General features: G+C 35.1%; 1 protein-coding gene across 3 annotated transcripts in view; it reads left to right on the top strand.

The window, feature by feature from the left end:
- Window positions 1–795: 795 nt before the first annotated feature.
- Window positions 796–17,123, top strand: part of LOC125917259 (MEF2 transcription factor homolog) — a 34,584-nt gene continuing 18,256 nt past the window's right edge. The window contains exon 1 of one of the 3 annotated variants that reach the window (XM_049623514.1): window positions 796–1,604. In XM_049623514.1, the coding sequence (XP_049479471.1) occupies window positions 1,551–1,604 (54 nt within the window). In that variant the 5' untranslated portion in view covers window positions 796–1,550. The remainder of the gene's footprint in view (window positions 1,605–17,123) is intronic. The other 2 variants (XM_049623515.1, XM_049623513.1) reach the window with 2 other exon arrangements.

Consider the following 17,123-nt stretch of genomic DNA (forward strand, 5'->3'; position numbering starts at 1 on the left):
GTACAGATTCATTTATATATAGTTTGGTTAATGTCTGTTTTCCCCTACTAAACTGTGAAATCTGTGAGATCAGAAATCATGCCCCCCCCCCACCTTTTTTTGGACCATTTTACCCTATGTGCCTAGTACAGTGTCAGGAAGTACATTTTTTTTGCAAGTACATGATCAATTAATAGGTTATCACTTGTTAATAGATGTTCAATCAATGTTTATGTGAATGGAGAAATGAGTATGAGGGAAGATATGTAAGAAATGCCATGCTTGTGGTAATAATGGTACTGATAAGAATTGAAAAACTCATGCTTTTGAGCAAAAGCCAGGTTTAATCAAACATGGATTTGCTGGGCAGTACTATTGAAGTTTTATGGATATACATGCACAGTATTAAAAATACTTTAATAGAATTCCACTGAGCATTTATTATTGTGAATGTTTTAGCATTTGTCTTCCATGCCCTTGTAAATATTTTATTATGTAAGTTTTGGAAACATTAGGTTTTTGACAAAACTATTATTCAGAACATGACAGATTATATCATTGCCAGTCGTTCAATTACAGAGATAAATGGAATAAAAAAATCCTGTTCTTGAAGGATTCATAGTCTCAGAGGAAAATGGACTTGGAATTTGTCATACACATACCCACAAAGTAAGGTGCTATCGTTTACTCTATCAGGGGGAAATGAATCTTGACTGATTAGGAGGATTTTATTAAATGGCTAAAGGAACAGTATTTCATTTAAGTGGATATTATTATGAAATCGTATAGTGCCTTTGTGGGTTGACAGATAGTAATTTTGGTGGTGGCTAGGACAGTTTGCAAGAATAGTGTGTCAAGGTAGATTGGGGCTACCCAGATCATCCTTTGACATGGAGGCCATCAGAAACTTTCAGGGATTTTCTATAATGTTAAAGAGAAGTTCTGGAGCCAGAGTCCCTGAGTTCATATTCCAAGCTCTGCCCTTCACTGTGTGTGTGACTTTAGAAACATTACTGAGCATCTCTGTGCCTCAATATCCTTATTTATACAATGGAGATGATAATTGTAACTAAGAAGATTTCAGTTTGGATTGAATGAGTTAAGACATGGCAGGTACTTAGAAAAGTGCCTGGCACATAGAAAAATCCCAGTAAGCATTGGCTCTTGTTGTTGCTATTATTATATACATTGAGAAAAACTTGAAGGTTATAATTGTACTCTTTTCAGCCAGAGCTAGAGGCACTAAAAGATTCAAGAGATATTTTAGGGGTAAAGTTAACAAAGCTTCAACTTAATTACCAATTTTATATAACCAGGAATTTCAACTAATAATGCTGCCATGTGCAGCATAGAAGCAGGTTTGAAATTTGTATAACATTTTCATGATTTGCAAACTTATAGAACTTAAATTTTCTAATTTGTGTTTTCTTTTAGATCTTATAGAAAATTTCAGCTGTAGCCCTTGGACTAGAAGCTGAAATAATAGAAGCTGTGTACGATGCATTAGGGTATTGAAGAAAATTAATTTTGAATTAAATATTTGGAATATAAGGAAGGAAAGGTGACTGAAAATGGGGCGGAAGAAAATACAAATCACACGCATAATGGATGAAAGGAACCGACAGGTAAATGAAAATTTTAACTTATTTATTTAATTGATGTGAATATTTTTTAAAAAGGATCATAAGGTAGATTGGTTTGAATTTTTCTTAAACTTAATTTCAAGTCTAAATATTTTTATTTCCAAACTAAATAAAAAATTTTAATAAATATTTTAGCTTGTCATGTGTCTTAAACTTTTTTTCCTTATTATAGAAATCATAGATGTTAATTATAGAAAACAGGGGAAAAAGAAGAAAAGCAAGATCACTGTAGTCCCACTGTTACTGTCAATTATGTAGATTTATCATAATATATTTGTTTATGTATTGGTCATTATTATACATTGTTACCTCTATTTTCATAATTAGGTAATACCTAAGTTAACTGTAGTTATCAGTGCATGTGTTTTGGTCAGTTAAATTTTCTGGTTAACCAAGAAATAAAATTCTTTTTCTAACTCATCACAAACATTTCTAAAGCTTTTATGTATTTATCTCAGTTTTAATTGATAAAACATACCAAACCTAATTTTCCCCACCAATGTCAATAAACTCTTACAAGTATTCAGGATAATTATAATAATACTGATATATGAAGTGAAGACCAGAAGTTGTAAGAGTTTAGAGCAGGGATTTGCAAACTATGGACCATGGTCTGGTTGGCTGTTTTGATAAATAAATCATTAGAACACTGCCATGTGCATTTGTTTACCTATTGTCTATGGCTGCTTTCACATTACAAGGACATAATTGAGTAGGGGCCCTGGAGACTGCAATTGAGTAGGGGCCCTGGAGATTGTGGCCCATAGGCCTACAATCTTTACTCTCTGGCCTTTAAGAAAAAGTTGCCAAGCCCTTGGTTTAGAAAAAAGAAGGAAAATGGTTTCATAGAATATTGTAAATGAACTAGTATTCAGAGCATATGCAGGAGGGAGAGATGCTGTCTCTGGAAAGGTTGCCTGTCCGGGGAAATGTCTAGAAAAGCTGGTTTCTGGAAGCTTACCAAAAAACAGAACCATATTAAAGATATGTTCTGCAAAGTCTGAGTAGTAATTCACTTGGTAATACAGTTATAATTGTAGACAAAACTCAGCTGAGCTGCTAGTCGAGAAGTTAGTGGAAGTGATTAGAGTTGCCTATAGACCAAATTAAAGAGAACCGTTGTTTCATCTAATGAAGATTCTTCAGGTCAAGGGTAAGGCTCACGCAGTATGATTCTTTATGAAGGTTGATAAAATAGGGAAGACTGATAAAATAACCATTCCATCATTCCAAAGGGATGTTTCTAAGCAAGGTTGCAAGTAAATGTCCCTTCATAAACTTGAAGATTGTGACCTGTAGATGAGGCACATCTCTACACCTTATATTGTGTGTGAAACACACACAATGTTTAATATGTAAAATATGTTTATTAGGGAATAACATAAAAGCAGAAACTGGCAAAGCACGTAACATTCCTTAGACTCTCTTTATCCCTTAGAGAGTCGTGTTTAAATTCAGCATAGGTACACTGGATCTACCAGTGGAAAAGACCCCATTTAGAGGAATATGATGAATAGGAAAAGAGGAGCGAGGATTATGTAAGTAACGGTGTAAAGAATTTGTTAATTAAGGAAATGATCTTGTTTAAAAGATGGAGGCTGCCACTATAACTCAGCAACTACAGTTTGCCTATTAATATGTTGAATTTACCTGCTAGGTTATCTTCTTGCCAAGCTGCCAAATGGGGCAAGGGTGTCTGAATGTTTTCTTAGATGATTTTGGCCAAGAATGCAGAAAAGAAACAGAATAGGTAGTTGGGCAATTGATTTTTCAGATTTGATTAGGCATAGACATAATTTATCATTTTGAATTTGTGTATTCTGAGTTAAAAGTTTCATTATTCCTGCATTAAAATGGGAAAAACGTTTCTGTGCAGAATTTATCTCAGTTACTCATCCACATTTGAATACCTACTGATTCTGGGAGAGACTGTGTTAAGCACTGGGAACTCATTAAAAATATATAGGCAACACAGAAGATTTAACTATATGGCAAACAGAAGGTAAGCTTAGGTGATGGGAGAGTTTATGGAAGGAAGCACCAGCCTCTGGTTGGGGTAGTTCAGGGAGCAGTACAGAAGGAGGTATAGCATATACAGGTTTTAATGATTGGATTTTTTGAGCTAGTAAGATAAAATCACACTTCAAGTCTTTAGAACAGTGAATGAAAAATCTCGGTGGTGACACTATCATGCACTTAAAGAGCTGCTTCACTTCACTTCCACTTGGAAGCTTTCATTCACTTCACTTCCATTTGGGAGTTTCTGGTGAAACCTTGTGTTTGTCCTTCTTGGTGTAATACACTTCTATTTAACAAGTAAACTTTGTATTAAAGTATAAAGAAAAGAACACAAGTCCTAAGTGTGGCTGAGTGAATTATTGCAAAAAGTACATGGCCATGTAGCCAGCATATCCCAGTGCACCACCACCACAGAAACTCTGTCATGTCTTCCCAAGTCATTACCTCTCTGCCCCACTAACCTAACTTCTGACACATAGATTTATTATGCCTGTTGAGTTTATGTGAGCAGCATGTGTTCCTTTGTGCAACATCATGTTTGTGAAATTAATGTTACTGTTGCATGTCATGTAGATATATTTGGTACATTTTCATTAACAAATAATATTCCATTGTGTGGATAGACCACAACCTATATTCTTATTTTTTCTATTGTAAATGGACTTTGGGGTTGTTTTCTATTTTGAGACTATTATAAAGAGTGCTCTTTTGATTAGTCTTATGTGTGTCTTTGGTACACATGAACATTTGGGTATATTCCGAGGTGTACAGGTTAAGTCAGAGTATACCTGTGATCAGCTCTAATAGCAAGAGTTTTCTAAAGTGATTGTGCTGATTTATAATTTACACTAACGGTGTGTGAAAGTTTCAGCTGCTCTAAATCTTCACCAATACTAGTTTTTATCCCTTTCCTTTTAGCTATTATGGTAGGTGAGCAAAAGTAACATTTTAATTTTAAGTTTCTGTGATTTTTGATGAAGTTGATCACTTTTTCATATGTTTTATGAAAAGATGTTTACTGTTTACTTCATTTTTTCCCCCTAGTGGGCTACCTGACTATATTTTTCTTATTAATTAGTATACATTCTGTGTATAATGTGAGCATTTTGTTCATTATGTACATTACAAGTAACTTCTCTCATACCATGGCTTGCCTTTTCACTTTTTCATTTTTCTTTTAATGTTGTCCAGTTTGCCTTCCTTTTTTTCCTTTATGGTTAATGCTGTTTGTGTTATGTTGAAGAAATATTTACTTATCACAAGGGCATGGTGATTTTCTTCCTATGCTTTTTTCTGTTTTTTACCTTTCATGTTTTGGATCTGTTACCCATTTGGAATTTATTTTTGTGTGTGATTTGAGGTTTGGGGGTCGAGATTTGTTTTCCTGATGGATATTCAGCTGACCCAGTACAGTTTATTGCAAAAACCATCTTTTATTCACTGCTTGCCTTTGTCATGAATCAAGTAATCATACACATGTGGGGCTGTTTCTTTGGAGAAATATCTATTTAAATCCTTTGCCCAATTTTGCTTTTTATGGAGTTATATCATCTTCGTTCTGAAAAGCTGTTTTCATTGGTTATAGATTTCTAGGTGGACAGTTAATAGTCTCTTGATATTTTAAAGCAACTGTCTTTTAACTTCTATCACTTAAATCAATTTCTTTGGAGAGACCAGCTTTCAGTAACCAACCCCCCCCCCCCCGACTTTTTTCAAGATAATGCATTTTCCCCCCTCTGGTTACTTTTAAGATTTTTACTTTTTCGTGGGTAGTAAACTTTTTATTGTGCTGTCTTCAAATATTTTTTGTGCTGGATTCTTTCCTCCTCTGGGATTCCAGTTACATGTAACTTAGTCCTTTTGACTATGTCTCATATATTTCTTATGCTTTTTTTCTCCTAGAATTCTTACTTTTTCTCTGTCCTTCCCCGAGTGTCTTGTAGTGAATGGCCTGTTTTGTAGTAACCTGTTTTCTGTGCTCTAGTAATCTTTTACTTAGTTTTTTTAAAAATTAGCTATTAAAACACCTAGTAACAATTTCTAGTATTATGTTTTCAATTATAGAATTTCTTTTTGTTTTTCTTTTTACAGATTTCAGGTCTCTGGTGAAATGGCCCATCTTTTCATGTATTTTATCCAGTTTCCACTATTTTTTGGAAAATACTAATCATAGAGTTTTTTTGTCTGCGAATTCTTATATCTGGATTACCTGTAGCGTCATATGTGATCCCCTTTTCTCTTTGTTTTCAAATATATGGTCATTTTTTCTGACATGTCTTAATGGTTTTTTATGAGCTATTAGATACTGTATATGAAAGATATAGATATTCATTATTATGGTACTTTCCTGCAGAAATGATTTAACCTTCCCTCTTACAATTGAAATTAGGTACTGAGTATCTTAGACCAACTAGAGATTGACCTGAGTGGAAGCTAGGCTGCAGTTTTGATGAAGCTTTTGGTTGCCCTTAAAGGAGGCTACTTTTGGGAGTAGTCTTTCAAAGCTTTCAACATTGATACCAGTGTGTTCTTGGGGCCCAGTCCTTGGAGCATTTCTTAAATTTCTTGTTTTCTCAGCATTGGAAGATTACAGAAAACTCCAGTCTACTTTTTTGAGGCTTTCTGCTTTTCTTTTTAACCTACTACCCCATGCAGCCTCAGAGTGACCACCTCAGCTTCTACTCCTCCCTTCTCACTAGTTTATTGACCCCTGGAGTCTTCAGTTTTGTGTTTTCAAAACCTAGGACAAAAGCTCTGTATCAGAGCTCTGTATCCACTGTGCAAACAAAGGCTGGAAGCTTAGTTGCCCTGTACCCAGCATGTGTAAAGGCCGGTAGGGGAAAAGCTGCCGCAGAACACTGTTTTACATCAGGCAGGTTCTCACCCCTCTAGAATCTTGGCATCGTAAATCCTTCTTCCTTCAGCAGCTTTCCAGGGTCTTTAAACAGATCTCTTTCGTGTTTTATTTTGTTTATCTGGTGGATCTCAGTGAGTTTTGGTCTTCTACCAGTTGCTCCATCTTACCTAAAAGCGGATTTGTCCATTTCTTTCTGTATTTTATTAGTTTAATATGTACTGTTTTATATATTTTGAGACATTTCATTAGGCTCATACATATTTAGAATTGTTCTACCTTCTTGGCCAATTTTTCAGTATATTCTCAATATATTCTCTATTCTCAGTGAGGCATGCTCATCTTAAATCTACGTTGTTTTACGTTAATATAGCTACACCTTTCTTTTAGCTAATATTTTCTTGATATGGTCTAGTTCTCTGCATTTGCTTTCAGCCTTACTGTGTCCTTATGCTTTATCTATATATTTTATAAGTAGCATATGGCTGGATTCTTTTAAATCTAGTCTGATCATATTTCTTGACTTGCCAGTGTACTTGGATTTTATTCTTTGGTATTGTTTGTATATGTAGACTATTTTATACCATCTTAACTGACTTTAATTTGTCAGAGGGCCTCAGGCATCATAAATGTCACCATCATATCACTCCTTGTATCCTTCAAGAACTCCTCAGATTACAGCTTTACACTGAGTCCCCCAAGGAACAGAACATTGGAAGATCTACTTTCTCTAGATGGAAATCTATGAACCCTGCAGGTTTTGATTAAGAATGGTTGGGAAATCAGTGCCAAAGGTTAGTCCATTCCTGCCCGTGTTTTTTTGACTCTCCTCTTAAACAGTGCTTCTGTGATGCTCTGATGTTACTCTAGAGGACATTTGTTTGCACCAGCACTGCTGCCAATCCCTGTTATGAAGTGGCAGGCATTGAGTGTCCCAGGAACGAAGAGGAGAGGCACAAGGCTGAACCACAGCTGTTCTTTTTAAAATTTGTCTTCTTATAACCCTACCGGGGGTTTCTTATTCAGGGTACTGGCCTCCACACATGACATTCCTGCACCGCCTTCCCCCCCCCCCCCCCAGCCACCAAGTACATATTCCAGCATAATATGGGGTTTCTGACACTTTTCTCCACTATTCCTTACGATTCATAATACTTTTAGTTCCACTGGGTTAATTCCGAGGGAGGTAGATCCTGTATCAACGTGTTCTCAGAAATCTGAATTGGCAATTTTTTATATTGTTGAAATTAGTAGTTGTATTCTGTTCTGTAATCCTAATTTCCACAGTTATTTAATTGTAGTTCTAAATAGAAAGGATTCATTGATTATCACTGGTCCTTTACTGTGGCTTTTGCATTCTTTTGTTGTTTTAATCTGTTTCCTGGTTTATGGATTCATTTAGAGAATTTTTTAGCACCACTCAGTGCCATGTGGCATTTTAGAAGCTGAGTATGCAGCATTGAACAAAACTGAAAAAAATCCAGTGTCTTTCAATTTATATTTTACTTAGATGACTGGACTTTTTCAGAAAGTAGTTCTATTTTGTTTTTTCTTCCAAGAAGAGCTTATGGGTGCTATACTTCCTGAGTACTTTTATGTTGAGAGTGTTTGTTGCTTTATACTTGAAATATGACTTGGGTAGGTATAATGAATTCTAGGACCTCATTGCTTTTCCCTAGAACATTGCAGAGATGATTTCAAGGTATTCAGCTTTGAGCTTTGCCAGTATCAGACTGAGTATGTATTTCTCTTCTCCTAACAAGTGACTTGACATTTAGTAACTTAACCAAAATATGCCATGAGTTTTGATTATTCATCGTTTGTGTGTGCATGGAAATTATGTGCCTTTTCAATATTTTGGTTGTTTTGTTTTCTTTCATTTGGTATGGCTATACTTTTTTCTGTTTTGTTTTTTTGGAGAGAGCTCAGGAGCTAGAAGAGGCAGCGGGAGAGGGTGGTGTGGAGAGGGAGGGAGAGTATATATCTTAAGCAGGCACCACGTTCAGTGAGGAGCCTCATGTGGGGCTTAATCCTATGACCCTGGGATCATGACCTCAGCCAGAACCAAGAGTCAGATGCTTAATAGACTAATCCATCCAGTAGTGAATCACTACAGTGTAGTGATTCACCAGTTCCATATATTACTCAGTACTCATCAAGAAAAGTGTACTCTTATCTTTTTTTTTTTTTTTTAATGTTTATTTTTGAGGAGAGAGAGACAGAGTGTGAGCATAGGAGGGGTAGAGAGAGAAGGAGACACAGGATCTGAAGCAGGCTCCAGGCTCTGAGCTGTCGGCACAGAGCCTGATGTGGGGCTCGACCTACAAACCGTGAGATCATGACCTGAGCCAAAGTTGGACGCTTAACCGACTGAGCCACCCAGGTGTTCCAAAGGGTACTCTTATCTTAATCCCTTTCACCTGTTTCACTCATTCCGTGCCCCCCCAGCCCCCCACCTCCCCGCTGGTGACCATCTGTTCTCTATAGTTAAGAGCCTGCTTTTTGGTTTGTTCTCTTTTTTTCCTTTGTTTTTTTTTTTTTTTTTTTGTTTTGTTTTTTGTTGTTGTTAAATTTTTTCTTTGTTAAATTCTACATGTGAATGAAATCATATGGTATTTGTCTTTCCCTGACTGGCTTATTTCGTTTAGAAATATACTTTCTAGATCCATCCACGTTGTTGCAAATGGCCAGATTTCATTCTTTTTTCATGGCAGAATAATATTCCATTGTATACATATACCAAACCTTCTTTATCCATTCATCAGTCACTTGGGCTGCTTCCATAGTTTGTAAATATTGCTGCAGTAAACATAGGAGTGCATATATCCCTTCCCCTTTGAATTAGTGTTTTTGTATTCTTTGGGTAAATACACCAATAGTGTGATTACTGGATTTTAGGGTAGTTCTGTTTTTAGTTTTCTGAGGACCCTCCATACTGTCTTCCACAGTGACTGCACCAGTTTGTATTCCCACCAAGAGTGCATGAGGGTTCTTTATTTCCCCCCATGTTCTTGCCAATGCTTATTGTTTCTTGCATTTTTTATTTTAGCCATTTTGATATCTGTGAGGTGATTATCTTATGGTGATTTTGATTTGCATTTCCCTGATGATGAGTGATGTTGAACATCTTTTCACGTGTCTGTTGGCCATCTGAATGTGTTCTTTGGAGAAATGTTTGTTCATGTCTTTCGCCTATTTTTTAATTGGAATATTTGTTTTTTGGGTGTTGAGTTGCAGAAGTTCTTTGTATATTTTGGATATTAACCCTTTATCGGATATGTCATTTGCAAATATCTCCTCCCATTTGGTAGGTTGTCTTTTTGTTTTGTCAGTTGCTTCCTTTGCTATGCAGAAAGTTTTTATTTCTTCCAATAGTCCCAATATTTATTTCTCCCAATATGTCCCAATAGTTTATTTTTGCTTTTATTTCTCTTGCCTCAGGAGACATATTTAGAAGGATGTTGCTATGACCAATGTCATAGAAAGGCACATCCAAAAGAATGAAACTGGACCACTTTCTTAGACCATACACACACAAAAAAACTCAAAATGGATTAAGGACCTAAATGTGAGATGTGAAACCATAAAAATCCTAGAAGAGAGCACAGGCAGTAATTTCTCTAACATGGTTTTATTTTTAAACAAATATTTTTTCTTTTCCAATTGTTCTGTGCTTTTTTAGTGTTTATTATCTGTTGACCATATCCAACATCTTTATTCATTTTAATGTTTTATTTCTGTTTCAATTTTTTAAATTTCCTTACTGTGGTTTTTATCTGTCATGATTTTTTTTTCCCCTGATTCTTTTCTGAGTGATACTGGCTTACTTTTTAGGTCATTATGCTATGCAATGATATTAGGTACAAACTAGCAAAGGAGACTTCTCTCTCTCTTTTTTTTTTTTTTTTTTTTTTTTTTTTTGGTTTTACATCCCCTAATATTCTGTACTTAAAACAGGGTCTTTATTGGTTTTCTTCCCCCACTTCTTTCAAGATCTTACCTCACTTTTGAATCTTACAGCACTAATCAAAGGATCTTTGGCTAGACCTTCACAGGGCTGTGACATTGTTACTTTTGTGAAGAATTTCATTTGTATTTAAATTTCTCCAGTTTGGCAGATAAAAATTTATGCTTTGGAGGCCTTACTTTTTCCTTAAAGAAAACCCATAGTTGGTTGGTCGGTCATTCATTCATTCATTTATGTTTTTAGTGACTTAAAAGAGGAGTAAACATGGTTTCATTCTTTCATTTCGAATTGAAAATAAATATTTCTCTTGAACTTAAAATAACAAATTTGTCTTTTTAATGAAATTTCGATCTTCAGCTTAAAAATAGTACTTGTCTTGGAATAATAAATTGAATATTAAATTGTAATTAGGTAGTCTGTATTCTCTAAGTAGCTGAATTTTAGGTTATGTTACCTGCTTCATGTGAAATTTATGAGCTGAAATGTAGCTGTATTGCCACATTACTAATTAACAGTATACTTATTAGGAGACTGATACTCACTTTTAGATGTGTTGTAAAGCTGAATTGAGAAGGAAAATCCCTGCATGACAACCAAAAACTTGTAACTGCAAACTCTAAAGTAGGGGCAAAATATATTTTCTTGCTTTGTATCTTGTTATTTTGGTATAATCTAATCTCCTAGGCAGAATGGTTTTACCTTAAAAAGTAATCAGTATCCTTTCCTTCTTTTTCCTGTTTTCTCCCACTGAATTCCATTTGCTTTTTGTTAGCTCCCAAAATCTATTTGTAAAAACAAATATTTCAATAGATGTTGAGATTTTTTTTATCCAACTTGTAATTTGTGTTTCATGCTGAGAATTTGAAAATATCAAATGTAGGCCAGTATTCAAAAATAGTTCATAAAAATTATTTTGGATATGTGGTACAACTTTCATGTAAATAAGTACCACACAGGCTGGATTGTTTTGGCTAATTAAATTTTCTAGTCAAATGAAAGTTTTAATAAAAAAAAACTTTCAGGGCGCCTGGGTGGCTCAGTCTGTTGAACTCAGGTTAGACTTGGCTCAGGTCATGATCTCATGGTTCATGGGTTTGGGCCCTGTGTTGGGTTCTGTGCTGACATCTCAGAGCCTGGGGCCTGCCTCATAGTCTGTGTCTCCCTTTCTTTCTGCCCCTCCCTCACTCATGCTCTCTCAAAAATGAATAAACGTTAAAAAAAATTCAAATTAAAAGAAACTTTTTCTCAACCCTGATTTCAGTCAGCTCACTAGCAAACAGGATATTTCTGTGGTTATGTCGTATGTGGTGCTTTGTGCTTTTGTATACTGAAAAACACAAAGGAAATACAAGGTTTTAAGAATTTTAAGGAGATTAGATCTCTATAAAATTAGGAGAGTAAAGTAGTTAAATACTAAGATGTGTAGATAGAAAATTCATTTGATGTTCCCAAAAGGAAGAAAACAGACACCTTGCCTAAATTTAATGAAAACTTTTATACTACATTTAAATTTTTTCATGCTACATAGGAAATGAAATTTATTGAAAAATAAGGAACATCTTTGAATTGTACAGTGAAATGCATTTTCATTGTTGCTTCTCTTTTACATGTATACCTTATAGCTGTAATGTAATAGTGTAGTCAATTAATTTTATGCCTGTGAAAAAAGTTTGTGGTGGAAACAATTACTTTCCATTGTGTTAGAGATCCTCGGCTTCTTCACTAGCTGTTGTAATGATTGATTCTAAGTCTAGATCAATGATTAGACAAAGTTCATAGGACAAAAAGCATGTCATAGGTATTGATGAAGAGAGAAAATTGTTTCACAATTCTAAAGACTATTTAAAGGTACCCTTATGGACTTTTATTTTTTTTTACCCATTTTTAAAATAAACTTTTTTTAGAGCAATTTTAGATTTACAGAAAAATTGAACAGAAAGTAGAGAGTTTGCATATACTTTGTGTTCCCGCAAGTATACAGCCTCGTCCCCTCCCCGCCCTCAGCATCCCACACCAGTGTATGGTACATTTGTTAAATCGTTAAACCTTCACTGACACACCATCATTGCCCAAGATCCATGGGTTTAACTTCAAGATTCACTCTTGGTGTTGTACACTCTTGTATGGTCTGTGGGGTTTTGATGAATGTATAATGGCATGCATCCACCATTATAATATCATACAGAATAGTTTCACTGTTCTAAAAATCTTCTACAGAACTCAACATGTTCATCCCTTCCTCCTGCTAACCCCTGAAAACTACTCATCTCTTTATTGACCATAGTTTTGCCTTTTCCAGAATTTCATATAGTTGAAATCATGTGGTATGTAGTCTTTTCAAATTGTCTTCTTCCATTAGTAATGATACATTTAAGGTTCCTGTGTGTCATTTCTTGGCTTGATTCTAAGGACTGAATAATATTCCATTGTCTAGATGTACCACAGCTTGTTAATCCATTCATCTAATGAAGGACATTTTGGTTGCTTCCACCTTTTTACAATAACGAATTAAAAGTTGCTATAAACATCCATTGGTAGGTTTTCATATGGGCAGAAGTTTTTCAACTTATTTGGGTAAATACCAGAGTGAGATTTTTGGGTTGTATGGTAAGAGTATGTTTAGTTGTGTAAGAAACTGGCAGTCTGTTCTCCAAAGTGGCTGTACCATTTTGTTTTCCCACCATCAGTGACTGAGTGTTCCTATTTTTCCACATCTTTGCCAGAGTTTAGTGTTGTTGGTGTTTTTGTTTTTGTTTTTGTTTTTTTTTAATTTTTTTTTTTTAACATTTATTCATTTTTGAGACAGAGAGAGACAGAGCATGAACGGGGGAAGGTCAGAGAGAGAGGGAGACACAGAATCCGAAACAGGCTCCAGGCTCTGAGCTGTCAGCACAGAGCCCGACGCGGGGCTTGAACTCACAGACCGCGAGATCATGACCTGAGCCGAAGTCGGACGTCCAACCGACTGAGCCACCCAGGCGCCCCATTGTTGGTGTTCTTGATTATCAGCATTTTAGTAAGGCATGTTGTAGTATCTCATTGTTAAATTTGCAGTTCCTTAATGCCATGTGATATTGAGCATCTTTTCATATGCTTTTATACCATCTGTATGATCCTTTTCATTTAGGTATCTATTCATGTCTTTTGCTCATTTTTAAATTGGGTTATTTAAAAAAAAATCTTTTTTTAACGTTTATTCAGTTTTGAGAGACAGAGACAGAGCACAAGTGGGGGAGGGGCAGAGAAAGAGGAAGGCACAGAATATGAAGCAGGCTCAGGCTCTGAGCTGTCAGCACAGAACCCGACAGGGGCTTGAACTCCAGAACAGCAAGATCATGACGTGAGCTAAAGTTGGCTGCTTAACCAACTGAGCCATCCAGGCACCCCTAAATTGGGTTGTTTTTAAACGTTGAACCAGCCATGTATACCTGGGCTAAATCCCACATGGATGTGATATATAGTTACATTCTATTTGTTAATATTTTGTGGAGTGTTTTTACATCTGTGGTTCATAAGAGCTGTTGGCCTGTAGTTTTATTTTCTTGTAATGTCTGTCTGTTTTGGTATTAGAGTAGTCTTGGCCTCATAGAATAGGTTAGGAAGTGTTCCCTCTGCTTCTGTCTTCTGGAAGAGATTGTAAAGTATTGGTATGATTCCTTAAATGTTTAGAATTCACCAGTGAATCCAGCTTAGCCTGACTAGAGGCTTATCAATTCTATTGATTTCTCCCCCACCCCTCTGCCAAAGAATCATGGTTAGATTTTGTTGATTTTTTTCCCCTCTTGATTTATTTTCAAGTTAATTGATTTCTGCTCCAATTTTTATTATTTCTTTTGCTTTCTTTGGATTTAATTTACTCGCTTTTCTAATTTCTTAAGGTGGTAGCTTACATTATTGATTTTAGATCTTTCTTCTTTCATAGTTTATGGATCTAATACTAAGAATTTCCCTCTAAGCACTGCTTTCACTGCATCCCAAAACTTAAGTTGTATTTTCATTTTCATTTACTTCAAAATAGCTTTTAATTTCTCTTGAGATTTCTTCTTTGACCTATGTGTTATTTAAAATTACGCTGCTTAATCTGTAAGTATTTGGGGATTTTCCAGCCAGCTTTTGGTTACTGATTTGTTATTTCATTGTCATCTGAGAATATATAACGTGTGATTTCTATTCTTGTAACTTTGTTAAGGTGTTTTATGGCCCACAATGCGGTCTATCTTAGTGAATATTCCATGTGAGTTTGAGAGTAATTATATTGTTATTGGATGAAGTTGATGTCCATTATATTCAATTGATTGATGATGCTGTTGAGTTCAGTTATGTCCTTACTGATTTTCTGTCTGTTGGAACTGATATCCAACATTTCTGATAGTGATGTGTTGAAGTTTCCTCCTATGATACTAAATTTATATTTCCTTGAAGTTTTATCATTTTGCCTCATATATCCTGATGCTTTGTTGTTAGGATTGTATGCTTTAAGGATTGTTTTGTTTTCTGGAGAATTGACTCCTTTATCATTGGTTAGCCTTTATTTATTTTTGATAATTTCCCTTGTTCTGAGATCTGCTCTGATGGAAATTAGTGTAGCTGTTAGTTTTGATTGGTACTAGCAAAGTATATCTTCCTTTATTTTTAATCTATATATGTCTTTTATTGAAAGTGGGTTTTTTTGTAGACAGCATGTAATTACTGTTTTTGATACATTGACAATCTGTTTTTTAGCTGGTGTATTTAGACCATTGACTTTTAAAGTGATTGTTGATGTAGTTGGATTAATAACTACCACATATGTGTTCTACTAGTTGACTTTGCTCTTTGTTCCTATTTTGTTTACACTCTTTGCTTTTTGTGTTTTGGGGTTTTTTTTCGTTTGTTTTTTTTGTTTGTTTTTTTGTTTTTTTTGTTATTTTTGTTATTTTTGTTATTTTTTTTTTTTTTGAGAGAGAGGGAACATGAGCGAATAGGGGAGGGCAGAAGGAGAGGGAGAAAGAGAACCTTAAGTAGGCTCCATGCCCAGTACAGGAGGCCTGACTCAAGGCTCAGTCTCACGTGAGGTTATGACCTAAGCTGAAACCAAGAGGTGGACACTTAACCAACTGAGCCACCCAGGCGCCCCTTTGTGGTTTTAATTAAGTATTTTATAAGCTTCCATTTTGCTTTCTTTGAACTTAGCAAATCAGTTATACTTTTCTTTCTTTCTTTCTTTCTTTCTTTTTTTTTTTTTTTTTTTTTGTAGTTGCCCTAGAGTTTGCAATATAAATTTGCAACTAATCCAAATCTACTTCAGGTTAACACTTCACAGGTATAGCTTCACATGTGGGTCATACAATGACCTTATAATAACAAGTATTCCTAATTCCTCCTTTCCATTCCTTATGTCATTGCTATAATTCATTCCACAATAATCATTTAATACGTTGTTGCTATTATTTTGAGCAAACTTATGTTAGGTCAATTAAGAATAACAAAAGTAAAAGTTTTTAATTTATCTTCCCTTATTCCTTCTTTGATATTCTTTATGTAGATTGACATTTCTGATTATAGGGTACTCCTTCTCTTTGAAGAATTTCTTTTAACATTTCATGTAAGGCAGAGCTACAGACAGTGAGTTCCCTCAAAATTTTTTTTTTTTTTGGTCTGAGAAAGTCTTTATTTCTTTTAAAGTATAATTTCTCAAGATACAGAATTTGGGGTTGGTGGGGTTTTTTTCCCCTTACCACGGTATATATCACTTCATTGTCTTATCCCTTACATTGTTTCCGAGGAGAAATTGGATGTAATTCTTATATTTGTGCTTCTGTAGGTAAGGTGTTTTTTTCCTCTGGCTTCTTTCAAGACTATTTATTTTTGATTTTCTGTAGTTTATATATAATATACCTACATGTAGTTTTGGGGGGTTTATGTAAGTTGTTTTGGGGCTGTGTGGCATTTCTTCCTGGATCTGTGGTTTGCTGTGTGACATTAATTTGGGGGAAATTCTTGGATGTTATTGCTTCAGATATTGCTTTCTTTCTCTTTCTACCCCTTCTGGTATTCACGTTACATATATATATTTTAGTTGTGCCACAGTTCTTAGATATCCTGTTGTTTTTGTTTTTGTTTTTGTTTTTGCCTTTGGTTTGTTTGATTTTCACTTTTGGAAGTTTCTGTAGACTTATCTGCAAACTTAGAGATACTTTCTTTAATCAATTTCCAGCCTGCTAATGAACACATTGAAGATATTCTTCATTTCTGTTAGTGTTTTTTGTCATCATCATGTAAAAAAAAATGTTTTTCAGAATTTCCATCTTTCTAGTTATATTACCCACACATTCTTGCATAATGTCTACTTTTTCCATTAGAGTACTTTCCTTGGACTGTTGATCATAGTTATTTTGTATTGCTGGTCTGATAATCCGAATATTCCTGCTATATCTGAATGCTTCTGATGTTTGCCCTGTCTCTTCAGACTATTTTTTTGCCATTTAGTATGCCTTGTAATCTTTTGTTGAAGCTAGACATTATGTACTGGGTAAAAGGAATTATAGTAAAAAGGCCTTTGGTAATGTAGTGAGATATGGGGAGAGGGGAAGTGTTCTGTAGTCTCACGATTAGGTCAGTCTTCTAGTGAACCTGTGCCTGTGGACTCTGAACTTTATAAGTGTTTCTCAGTCCCTGCACC

Source organism: Panthera uncia, unplaced genomic scaffold, assembly GCF_023721935.1.
Source record: "Panthera uncia isolate 11264 unplaced genomic scaffold, Puncia_PCG_1.0 HiC_scaffold_1629, whole genome shotgun sequence".
Classification (NCBI taxonomy): domain Eukaryota; kingdom Metazoa; phylum Chordata; class Mammalia; order Carnivora; family Felidae; genus Panthera; species Panthera uncia.